The sequence below is a fragment of the Pristiophorus japonicus genome, chromosome 14 (assembly GCF_044704955.1).
Source record: "Pristiophorus japonicus isolate sPriJap1 chromosome 14, sPriJap1.hap1, whole genome shotgun sequence".
In the NCBI taxonomy this organism is placed as follows: Eukaryota; Metazoa; Chordata; class Chondrichthyes; family Pristiophoridae; genus Pristiophorus; species Pristiophorus japonicus.
The window spans coordinates 43,260,740-43,273,896 of record NC_091990.1 but is presented as its reverse complement, the minus strand read 5'-3'; the positions used below and the strand labels follow the sequence as shown (position 1 = coordinate 43,273,896).

The following is a 13,157-nucleotide window of genomic DNA, read 5'->3' as shown; positions in this document are numbered from 1 at the left end:
ACTGGCCGCAACACTGCCGAACACTTGCACAACCTGGAAGAGGTTCTAAAGCGACTGGACAGAGTGGGACTCAGGCTGAAATGCTCCAAGTGTGTTTTCCTGGCGCCAGAAGTTGAATTTCTGGGGAGAAAGATTGCGGGGGATGGCATCAGACTCATAGATTCCATGATGGAAGCCATCAAGAATACACCCAGACCACAGAATGTGACGGAGCTGCGTTCGGTCCTGGGACTCCTCAACTATTTTGGTAACTTTCTTCCGGGGTTGAGCACTTTGCTGGAACCTTTGCATTTATTGCTACGCAAGGGTAACAACTGGGTTTGGGGTAAATCTCAAGTGACAGCCTTTAACAAGGCGAGAAACCTGCTATGTTCTAACAAGTTACTTGTATTATATGACCTGTGTAAACGTTTAGTACTAGCTTGTGATTCATCTTCGTATGGGGTCGGTTGTGTGTTACAGCAAGCCAATGTGTCAGGCAAACTGCAACAAATTGCATATGCGTCCAGAAGCTTATCTAAGGCTGGAAGAGCCTACAGTATGGTTGAGAAAGAAGCATTAGCATGCGTATATGGGGTTAAGAAAATACACCAATACTTATTTGGACTCCGGTTCGAGCTCGAAACCGACCACAAGCCGCACATTTTGTTATTCTCAGAAAGCAAAGATATTAACACCAATGCTTCGTCCCGCATCCAAAGATGGGCACTAATGTTATCTGCATATGACTATGTAATCCGCCATGGACCAGGCACTGAGAACTATGCTGATGCCCTTAGTCGGCTACCTTTGCCAACCACCGGGGTAGAAATGGCACAACCCACAGACTTGCTTCTTGTAATGGATACTTTTGAGAGCGAGGGGTCACCTGTCACGGCTCGCCAGATCAGGATGTGGACTAGCCAGGATCCTGTGCTATCACTAGTAAAAAGCTGCGTCCTTAATGGGAGCTAGTCGGCGAGTCCCAGGGAAACGCAAGACGAAATTAAGCCATTCCACCGACACAAGGATGAAATGTCCATTCATTCGGACTGTCTCCTATGGGGGAATTGTGTAGTTTTGCCAAAAAAAGGCAGGGAAACATTTATACGCAAACCTCACAGTACCCACCCAGGCATATTCATAATGAAGGCTATCGCGAGGTCGCACATTTGGTGGCCCGGTATTGACTCGGAATTGGAATCATGCGTACACCAATGTAACACTTGCTCACAGTTGAGCAATGCATCCATGGTCAAAGGTCCACATAGATTTCACTGGCCCCTTTCTAGGAAAGATGTTTCTAGTAGCAGTGGACGCTTATTCTAAATGGATTGAATGTATAATAATGTCATCATGTATGTCCACTGCCACCATTGAAAGCCTCCGGGCCATGTTCGCCACCCATGGTTTGCCCGACGTTCTTGTTAGTGACAATGGACCATGCTTCACCAGCTCGGAATTCAACGAGTTCATGACCCGCAATGGCATCAAGCATGTCAGGTCTGCGCTGTTTAAGCCTGCATCCAGTGGTCAAGCCAAACGGGCAGTCCAAACCATCAAGCAGAGCTTGAAACGCATGACGGACGGTTCCCTGCAAACCCAGTTATCTCGGATTCTGCACAGCTACCGCACACGACCCCACTCGCTTACCGGGGTTCCCCCTGCAGAATTGCTAATGAAGAGAACACTCAAAACCAGGTTCTCCTTCGTCCACGAGATCTCAATGATCATGTAGAAACCCGGCGTCATCGGCATAACATGTACTACGATCGTGCAGCTGTATTGCGTGACATTGTGGTTAATGACCCTGTGTTTGTTCTTAATTAGGTCATGGTCCCAAATGGGTTCCTTGTAAATAAAACTTTGGGGGGGAATGATGTTATGTATGTAAACATTACCAATGTGTAAGACTTGCCATCAGGGGGGCGCACCTGTGGGAGACCCAAGGGTCACCTGTACACCCCGGGCAAGCAGGTACAAATTGCAGCCTACCATGCTGTTTCCTCACTCTAGAGTTACATTAAAGAGACCAAGATCACAACAGTTTGAGCTTACAATATAGAGTCTTGTGGAGTTATTCTGAACATAACAAGGAGTGTGAAATATTAGATGAAATAACATACTGAGAGGGGAGGTATTAAGGGTTTTAGCAGCTTTGAAAGTGGTTAAATCCCCAGGCTCGAATAAAATATATCCCAGGCTTTTAAGTAAAGCAAAAGAGGAAATAGCAGAGGCTTTTTCCAATCCTCTCTGGCTCCTGGTGTGGTGCCAGAGGACTGGAGGACTGCTAATGTGGTACCTTTAAACAAAGGGAGAAAATTATTGGAAAGGGATAGACCGAGTAATTGCAGATTAGTCAATTTTGGATCCAACTTGCCACTTTGTCCTGGATTCCATAGGCAATTTATTGGAAAAAATTCTGAAGGACAGGATAAATCTACATTCAGAAAGGCAAGGATTAATCAGGGACAGTCAGCACAGATTTGTTAAGAGAAGATCGTGTCTGACTAACTTAATTTAATTTTTCCGAGGCGGTAACCAGGAGTGTTGATGAGGGTCGTGTGTTTGATGTAATATATATGGATTTTAGCAAAGCTTTCGATAAGGTCTCACATGGCAGATTGGTCACAAAAGTAAAAGCCTATGGAATCCAGGGCAAAGTGGCAAGTTGGATCCAAAATTGGTTCAGAGGCAGGAAGCAAAATGTAATGGTTGTTGGTTTTTTTTTTGACAGTGGGGTCCCTTGCTTTTTGTGGTATACACCAATGATCTAGACTTGAATATAGGGGTTATGATTAAGAAGTTTGCAGATGATACAAAAATCGGCTGTGTGGTTGATAATGAAGAAGAAAACTGCGACTGCAGGAAGATATCAATCAATTGGTCAGGTGGGCAGAACTGTGACAAATGGAATTTAATCCAGAGCAGTGTGAGGTAATGCATTTCAGGAAGACTAACAAAGAAAGGGAACACACATTAAATGGAAGGCCATTAAGAAGTGTTGAGGAACAAAGGGACCGAGGAGTGCACGTCCACAGATCCTTGAAGGTAGCAGGCCAGGTGGATAAGGTGGTTAACAAGGCATACGGAATGCTTACCTTTATTAGCCGAGGCATAGAATATAAGAGCAGGTAGGTCATGCTTGAACTGTATAAAACACTGGTTAGGCCACAGCTGGAATACTACATGCAGTTCTGGTCATCGCATTACAGGAAGGACGTGATTGCACTGGAGAGGGTACAGAGGAGATTTACGAGAATGTTGCCAGGAGTGAAGAATCTTAGCTATGAGGACAGATTGGATAGGCTGGGTTTGTTTTCCTTGGAACATAGGAGGCTGAGCGGAGACCTGATTGAGGTGTATAAATTTAAGTGCCCAGAAGGTTTTTTTGGAGTGGTCACATATGCCGTCCTAGGAAAAATGTAAGTTGGCCAAACTTGCTTAAATGTGGAAAAACATCAGGTTACATGATGCAAAATAATGCTAACCTAAAAAAAACATACCTGAATTATGCTGGCGCAGAAACTTTGGGGAAACTGGGAGATTTTAATTAACGCAAAAAAAATGGCACAGATAACTGGGGAAAATTGAGCCCTTTAATTGCAACCCAGAGGAACCACTCTGATTTCAAGTGAGAAACTCGAAGTCTGGGAACAAGAACCACTTTATGCTGGACCGCCTTACTGTTACTTAAATAGATCAATGGACAAAAGTTTTATCCTTACAAAAAAATAATTGGCTCGAGAGAAATTGAGATATGTTGTAATTGTGGATTGTACTGGGGGTGGCGGGGGGGGGCGGTGGGGGGAATCAGTCAAACAGCGAAGGAGAAAAATGGAGGCTAATTCTGTGCCAGATTAGTGTCATGTTGTCATTTTGTCCAAAAAAATAACTATAGTCTTTTCTGTATTTTCAAAATATCTTTTCGACTAATTTCAGACTCTGGGAGAACAATGCCAGTTGGCCTATGATTAACAATAGAGCAGTAAAACTGACCTCTGTGGGTCCCCTTCTGCAGGGGTGATCCTTTTTACTCTGTGTCATTGAATTATAGACAACCTTTTTGTCCTTCCCCTTTCACCATTGGCAGCCCTGTCCTGTGGAAACCCTGGAACACCACGCAACGCCAGGATAGTGTACAGCAGCAAATTGGTCTTCTCGAGTTCCATTACCTATGCCTGTCGGGAAGGCTATTATTCAACTGGTTTGTTGACCAGACACTGTACTGTGAATGGGACCTGGACCGGTGACCTGCCACAATGCATAGGTCAGTTCTCCTTTATATAGCTGTTTTCTCTTTATGTAGTACTGGTTGAACCTCCCTTATCCAGAAGCCTCGGGACCTGGCCTGTTCTGGATAAGCGATATTTCTGGACGAGGGGTGGTCACGGTAAATTGGATGATACAGGTCCTGAGCAAGGGGATATCGGGGCTGGCTGGCTTGGAGCTGGGAGTGCGGCAGAGAGATCATGGGGTGGGGGTCGGTGGATCGTGGGGTCAATCCAGCAATTACGGGAGTCGGCAGCGAGGAAGGATTTCAATTTGGTCATGTCGGAGTTCTGCGCATGCTGGCCGGGAATGGTTCTGGACGAGGGATGGTTCCAGATAAGGGAGTTCTGGATAAGGGAGGTTCAACTTGTAGCTGTTTTGGTACATATAGGAGCTGAGCTCTAATGATATATTACCATGTCATTTTAAACATGTAACATGGTACATTTTAAGCACTGTGTCTTAAGCTGAAGAGAAGTGTAAAGCATGGGGAGAATACACAACATACACCAGGGAAAGCCGTTGCTCTTGCACAAGTTTTCCTCTGGCAAGCTGACCTGCAATTCCTTATTGCACGTGGGGACTGAAAGATAGTCAGATTCTTTGATGATGCAGCATTAATTAAATCACACACTAATATGCTATAAAAATAACACTTGGGATGAAGGAAAATATCAATTTTGGATCCAAAACACTGCCACCTTTCTATTATGTGCACAGGATGATACACGTTTACAGGTAAGCTTCAGTAAACTTATTTTTGTCCTTTCCTGGACTCTAGGAAAGGACCTAGAGTTTCCATTGAATTTAGAAATTGAGCCTTCTCAACTCACAGTCCAAATTAGTCCAACAAACTTTGATCCGATCTACTTCCCTCATTCATTGAAAACTTGATTCTTAACTCCTCTCACTCTTTATTTTCCCAATAAGAATTTCCTTTATTTCTTGAAAAATTTGACATGGATCAAACTAAAAACGAGGAAACACTGGAAATGTAATTCATATTTATCAGTATCTGAGAGGGAATTTAGGATTCCGATGAAAACATTGAGCATATTTCCTCTTCCGTTAGTTGATTAACCTTAAGGGTGTTTCTACCGTTTTCTGTTTTTATATCAAGTTTCTAGAATTCACATTTTTTATGCTCTCTTCAATTATATGTTGGGAGTGAGGGGATGCGCAGTAGATTTTGAAAATATATCCTTCTCTCCTTAAGGGTGGTACCAAATCTGAATTGAGAGGGTGGATCGGCATGCTCCAGTTCTGTGTCAATGACTGACCTTGAGCTGCTGGCTATAAAATGCACAAAAAGGCCCAAAGGAGTGTCTTCTTTATTATCATAGGCAGTCCCTCGAAACGAGGATAACTTGCTTCCACACCAAAAAAGGATGAGTTCACAGGTGTTTCAATGAAGGACCTAATATTCCAAGTCCTGCACTACATAGTGTAGGGTGCCTGTGCGTGGACAGCATGACTGAGATAAGGAATTCACTGTGCGGCGGTAATTGAGGAATATACCTGGCACACTGTGGCACAGAGCAATACTGCTGCAGTGCACTATACCGCAGCCTGGATATGGGAAAACAAAAGTGCAGTGTATTCGAGGTACTCAGATGTCTCGTCTCTTACAGTGATTAATTGTGGTGACCCTGGAGCATCGGCTAACGGGATCAGACTGGGCACCGACTTCACCTACAATAATACAGTGGTGTTCCAATGCATACCCGGCTACACAATGGATTCCTTGAGATATCCCTCTCTCACTTGCACCAAAGACAGAACCTGGAATGGAAGTAGGCCATCCTGCCGCTGTAAGTCAATCATTTATGACCAGATACAAGCTAGAAATGAATGCTAATTGGCTCATGATTCTAATTCCACTGCACATTTTTTGCTTCCAGACTGAATTTTCTTTTTTAATTGTCTACTTATGTTTATTTAAGAACCTCGCTTGTATATGAACAGATTCATCAGTGACTCTAATTACAGAACAGTAGCACATTGGACTGCTGACTGAGAGACCTGAGTTGAACTGCCAGAGGCATATTTCTCTCATGAAGTGCCAGAGAAATGAATAAACCTTTAAGAATGCTGATCATTATCATAAATTGACTTGCTTCATTAACTATTTTCTCCCTTAGGTAAAGTGTTAAAAAGCAAATAACAAAAACAGAGATAAAAGGAAAAAAAATGATGTTAGTAGCTGTTTAAGTCAATTGGAGAAAAGCTCATTCTGTGTTTCTCAGGAGAGAAATGGTATGTGTGTACTTTGATTTTGACATGGTGTTCGTTTGTGAACATAAGATTAAACTCTGCATGTATCTATACAACACTGGAAGAAACAATGTAGCTGTAATAGATATGATTCAGATGTTGTGCCTGCCATCATGTCATACATTGCTCTCACACCCACTTCAGCCTCACACTTAACTCACATCAAAGCCGACCTAGTCTCCCACTGTAGAACCGATCTGGCCTGAATGAACGCGAAGTATGTGAGATATTGTATGGTCTTTTTATTATAACATCAATAAACATTTTAAGCATAGTAAAATGTACATTGGGCAAATTTGAGCAGTGAGAACGAACACCCAAATCAAATGGGTTGGGCAAATAGGTTGCCATTACCTATTGCCATGAGCATTCAAGCATGAGTAACATAATATCACTCTGCTGGCCCAAACCTTAGTCTTGACATTCATCTATTTTGTGGGGATCATGCCCTTAATGCTATTTAAAGGAATAGAATAAACTGCATAATGTGTCAATTATATCTCCCATTAATATGTCCACATTAGGAGAGACTGACTTGAATTTACATCAAATATGCAATCAAGATTAATTAATAACAGTGACAGACTGGTTCAACATAAGCTTCTCTTAATTTAGACAGAGAAACTGTGGAATCGTCATAAGTAAACTGTCCCAACCTGTCACCCGTGTGACCAATGTATCTTTCATGCATGTTTACACAATCATTGTTTTGGAAATAGTTTCTACTTGTTTGTGGATGAAAATCAATCCCTCACAGTTCCTAAGCTGTTGATCCTGGAGACATAGAAACATAGAAAATAGGTGCAGGAGTAGGCCATTCGGCCCTTCGAGTTCCACCGCCATTCAATGAGTTCATGGCTGAACATGCAACTTCAGTACCCCATTCCTGATTTCTCGCCATATCCCTTGATCCCCCTAGTAGTAAGGACCTCATCTAACTCCTTTTTGAATATATTTAGTGAATTGGCCTCAACAACTTTCTGTGGTAGAGAATTCCGCAGGTTCACCACTCTCTGGGTGAAGAAGTTTCTCCTCATCTCGGTCCTAAATGGCTTACCCCTTATCCTTAGACTGTGATCCCTGGTTCTGGACTTCCCCAACATTGGGAACATTCTTCCTGCATCTAACCTGTCTAACCCCGTCAGAATTTTAAAGGTTTCTATGAGATCCCCTCTCATTCTTCTGAACTCCAGTGAATACAAGCCCAGTTGATCCAGTCTTTCTTGATATGTCAGTCCCGCCATCCCGGGAATCAGTCTGGTGAACCTTCGCTGCACTCCCTCAATAGCAAGAATGTCCTTCCTCAAGTTAGGAGACCAAAACTGTACACAATACTCCAGGTGTGGCCTCACCAAGGCCCTGTACAACTGTAGCAACACCTCCCTGCCCCTGTACTCAAATCCCCTTGCTATGAAGGCCAACATGCCATTTGTTTTCTTAACCGCCTGCTGTACCTGCATGCCCACCTTCAATGATTGATGTACCATGACACCCAGGTCTTGTTGCACCTCCCCTTTTCCTGATCTGTCACCATTCAGATAATAGTCTGTCTCTCTGTTTTTACCACCAAAGTGGATAACCTCACATTTATCCACATTATACTTCATCTGGCATGCATTTGCCCACTCACCTAACCTATCCAAGTCACTCTGCAGCCTCATAGCATCCTCCTCGCAGCTCACACTGCCACCCAACTTAGTGTCATCTGCAAATTTGGAGATACTACATTTAATCCCCTCGTCCAAATCATTAATGTACAATGTAAACAGCTGGGGCCCCAGCACAGAACCTTGCGGTACCCCACTAGTCACTGCCTGCCATTCTGAAAAGTACCCATTTACTCCTACTTTTTGCTTCCTGTCTGCCAACCAGTTCTCAATCCATGTCAGCACACTATCCCCAATCCCATGTGCTTTAACTTTGCACATTAATCTCTTGTGTGGGACCTTGTCGAAAGCCTTCTGAAAGTCCAAATATACCACATCAACTGGTTCTCCCTTGTCCACTCTACTGGAAACATCCTCAAAAAATTCCAGAAGATTTGTCAAGCATGATTTCCCTTTCACAAATCCATGCTGACTTGAACCTATCATGTCACCTCTTTCCAAATGCGGTGCCATGACATCCTTAATAATTGTTGTGATATCAGGAGTTCCTACAGACAGCACAAGCAGTTTAATCACCTGGAGCAGCGTTATTAGGTAGCGGTGCAGGGAGAATCAGGGGAGAAGGTGCCAGCTTGACCTGTGGGGAAGGAATTAGAGAAAGGTGACAGTATGAACTTGGGGGGAGGTGTGGGGGTGGGGGGAGAAGGGGTGTTGGGGGCGGCGGGTGAGGGATGCGGGGGAGAAGAAGAATGGCAGTGTGAACTGGTGGGGAAAAGTAAAGTATCAGGGTGGACGAGGAGGACCACTTGAGTGAAATTTTCATGAATCTGCCATCATGTGCACGTGATTGGCTGGGTAAAACTAAGCGGATCAAAGTACATGCCTGAAAATTCATGAGGAAAGTTGGCCGGGTTCCTTTACAGATTCCAGATTCCTGTTAAGCAACTTGCTGCACCCAGGATATCCAGATCCTGGAAAATCTCCCTTGAAAATTGGCAGCATGGATTGGAGGGAAGGAGGAATAAAAAAAGCGGCAGCATGATCTGGTGGGAAGAAGCCGCCCGATGGGGGAGGAGGGAGAGAGACTACCAGCATGAATGGTGGAGGGTGGGGAGGAGGAGAGTGCTAACATGTACGAGGAGAGAGATGAACACGGGAGAAGGTGGGAAGGAGGATGAGAAGAGTGCTACAGGGGACTACAGTGGGATGAGGGCAGAGTTAGCTAAAGTAGACTGGAAACACAGACTAAACGGTGGCACAATTGAGGAACAGTAGAGGACTTTTCAGGAGCTCTTTCATAGTGCTCAACAAAATTTTATTCCAGTGAAAAAGAAGAGCGGTAAGAGAAGGGATAACCAGCCGTGGATAAACAAGGAAATAAAGTCGAGTATCAAATTAAAAACCAATGCGTATAAGGTGGCCAAGGTTAGTGGGAAACTAGAAGATTGGGAAAATTTTAAACGACAACAAAGTATGACTAAGAAAGCAATAAAGAAAGGAAAGATAGATTACGAAAGTAAACTTGTGCAAAACATAAAAACAGATAGTAAAAGCTTTTACCGATATATAAAAAGGAAAAGAATGACTAAAGTAAATGTTGGTCCTTTAGAAGATGAGAAGGGGGATTTAGTAATGGGAAATGTGGAAATGGCTGAGACCTTAAATAATTATTTTGCTTCGGTCTTCAAAGTGGAAGACACAAAAACCATGCCAAAAATTGCTGGTCTCGGGAATGTGGGAAGGGAGGACCTTGAGACAATCACTATCACGAGGGACGTAGTGCTGGACAGGCTAATGGGACTCAAGGTAGACAAGTCCCCTGGTCCTGATGAAATGCATCCCAGAGTATTAAAAGAGATGGCGGAAGTTATAGCAGATGCATTGGTTATAATCTACCAAAATTCTCTGGACTCTGGGGAGATACCAGTGGATTGGAAAGCAGCTAATGTAACGCCTCTATTTAAAAAAGGGGGCAGACAAAAGGCAGGTAACTATAGACTGGTTAGTTTAACATCTGTAGTGGGGAAAATGCTTGAAGCTATCATTAAGGAAGAAATAGCGGGACATCTAGATAGGAATAGTGCAAACAAGCAGACGCAACATGGATTCATGAAGGGGAAATCATGTTTAACTAATTTACTGGAATTCTTTGAGGATATAATGAGCATGGTGGATAGAGGTGTACCGATGAATGTGGTGTATTTAGATTTCCAAATGGCATTCGATAAGGTGCCACACAAAAGGTTACTGCAGAAGATAAAGGTACGCGGAGTCAGCGGAAATGTATTAGCATGGATAGAGAATTGGCTGGCTAACAGAAAGCAGAGAGTTAGGATAAATGGGTCCTTTTCGGGTTGGAAATTGGTAGTTAGTGGTGTGCCACAGGGATCGGTGCTGGGACCACAACTGTTTACAATATACATGGATGATCTGGAGGAGGGGACAGAGTGTAGTGTAACAAAATTTGCAGATGACACAAAGATTAGTGGGAAAGCGGGTTGTGTAGAGGACACAGAGAGGCTGCAAAGAGATTTAGATAGGTTAAGCGAATGGGCTAAGGTTTGGCAGATGGAGTACAATGTCGGAAAATGTGAGGTCATCCACCTTGGAAAAAAACACAGTAAAAGGGAGTATTATTTGAATGGGGAGAAATTACAACATGCTGCGGTGCAGAGGGACTTGGGGGTCCTTGTGCATGAATCCCAAAAAGTTAGTTTGTAGGTACAGCAGGTAATCAGGAATGCGAATGGAATGTTGGCCTTCATTGCAAGAGGGATGGAATACAAAAGCAGGAAGGTCCTGCTGCAACTGTACAGGGTATTGGTGAGGCCGCACCTGGAGTACTGCGTGCAGTTTTGGTCACCTTACTTAAGGAAGGATATACTAGCTTTGGAGGGGGTACAAAGACGATTCACTAGGCTGATTCCGGAAATGAGGGGGTTACCTTATGATGATAGATTGAGTAGACTGGGTCTTTACTCGTTGGAGTTCAGAAGGATGAGGGGTGATCTTAGAGAAACATTTAAAATAATGAAAGGGATAGACAAGATAGAGACAGAGAGGTTGTTTCCACTAGTCGGGGAGACTAGAACTAGGGGGCACAGCCTCAAAATACTGGGGAGCCAATTTAAAACCAAGTTGAGAAGGAATTTCTTCTCCCAGAGGATTGTGAATCTGTGGAATTCTCTGCCCAGGGAAGCAGTTGAGGCTAGCTCATTGAATGTATTCAAATCACAGATCGATAAATTTTTAACCAATAAGGGAATTAAGGGTTATGGGGAGCGGGCGGGTAAGTGGAGTTGAGTCCACGGCCAGATCAGCTATGATCTTTTTGAATGGCGGAGCAGGCTCGAGGGGCTAGATGGCCTACTCCTGTTCCTAATTCTTATGTTCTTATGTTCTACCATGAACTGGGAGAAACGAGTGAAGAATGCTGCCATGAACTGGGCAGAACTCTTTTCCCTAGCTACCAACTCCATCTCTCTCCCTGGCAATTATCTGAGGCTCAACGAGACCTTTCTCAACTTTGCTGTCATATTTGATCCCAAGGTGACCTTCTGACCACATATCCATTCCATCACCAAGCGCACCTACTTCCACCTCAGTAACATCACCCGACTCCACCTGTGCTTCAGCTCATCTGCTGTTGAAACCCTCAACCAAAAGCCTTTGTTACCTCTTGACTTGACTATTCCAATGCTCTCCTGGACAGCCTCCCATCTTCCACCCTACACAAACTTTAGCTCATCCAAAACTTTGCTGCTCATATTCTAACTTGCACCAAGTCCCGTTCCCCCATCGCCCCTGTGCTTGCTGACCTACATTGGCTCCTGGTTAAGCAACGTCTCGATTTAAAAATTCATATCCTTGTTTTCAAATCCCTCCATGGCCTCGCCCCTCCATCTCTCTATAACCTTGTCCAGCTCTACAACCCTCTGAGATCTCTGCACTCCTCCAATTTTGGTCTCTTGCACATCCCTGATTCTAATCACTCCACCATTGGCAGTCATGCCTTCAACTGCCTAGTCTCTAAGCTCTAAAATTCCCTCCTTAAATCCCTGCATCTCTCTACATCTCCTCCTTTTAGACACACATTAAGGCCCCAAGTTTCAACATGATTTGCTCCTGATTTTTCGGAGCAACTGGTGTAGAACGGAGTATCTTAGAAATCGGAATTCTCGTCATTTCGTTTGCTCCAGTTCTCGTCAGTTAGAACAGTTTCACTTTGGAACAGAATTTTTTTTCAAAAGGGGGCGTGTCCGGCCACTTACGCCTGTTTTCAAAGTTTTGTCAGTGAAAACTTACTCCAAACTAACTTAGAATGGAGTAAGTGAAGATTTTTGTACGCTCGAAAAAACCTTGTCTACACTTTAGAAAATCAGGCGTAGGTTACAAATCAGCCGTAGGGAATGGGGGGGGTGGGTGGTTTAAAGGGAAGTTTACAAACATTAAACGCTTCAGTTTTACAAATAAAGAGCCATCATCAATAATAAATGATAAATACATCAATAAATCAACCAATAAATCAATCAAAAAAAATTAATAAGAAATAATTTTTTTTTTAAATCAATAAATAAAAATGTTTCTACTTACTGACTGCAGCACCGGGAGCCCTCCAACAGCGTGCTAGGATGCCCCCCCCCCCCAGTGTGTCTCTGTCAGTGTCTCTATCTCTCTGTCTGTCTGTGTGTGTCTCTCATTCTCTGTCTGTCAGTGTCTGTGTTTCTGACAGCGAGGAGGGGGGTAGAGGGAGAGAGGGGGGGAGCAGAGGGAAGGATGGGGGAGAAGGGAGAGGGATGGGAGAGAAAGGGGAGGGATGGGGGAGAAGGGGCAGGGATGGGGGAGAAGGGGGAGGAAAGGGGGAGAAGGGGAGGGGGTAGAGGGAGGGAGAAGGGGATGGGGGGATGGAGATGGGATGGGGGGGGGAAAGGAGATGGGGGGGAAGGAGATGGGGGGGGGATGGAGATGGGATGGGGGGAAAGGAGATGGGAGGGGAAAGAAGATGGGGCGGGGGGAAAGGAGAAG

General features: G+C 44.1%; 1 protein-coding gene across 1 annotated transcript in view; it reads left to right on the top strand.

Annotated features, from left to right (window-relative positions):
- The window catches only part of csmd2 (CUB and Sushi multiple domains 2), a 778,395-nt gene that overhangs the window by 690,018 nt on the left and 75,220 nt on the right, over positions 1–13,157 (top strand). The window contains exons 53-54 of the mRNA XM_070898713.1: positions 4,073–4,249; positions 5,883–6,062. Of these exons, the coding sequence (XP_070754814.1) occupies positions 4,073–4,249; positions 5,883–6,062 (357 nt within the window). The remainder of the gene's footprint in view (positions 1–4,072; positions 4,250–5,882; positions 6,063–13,157) is intronic.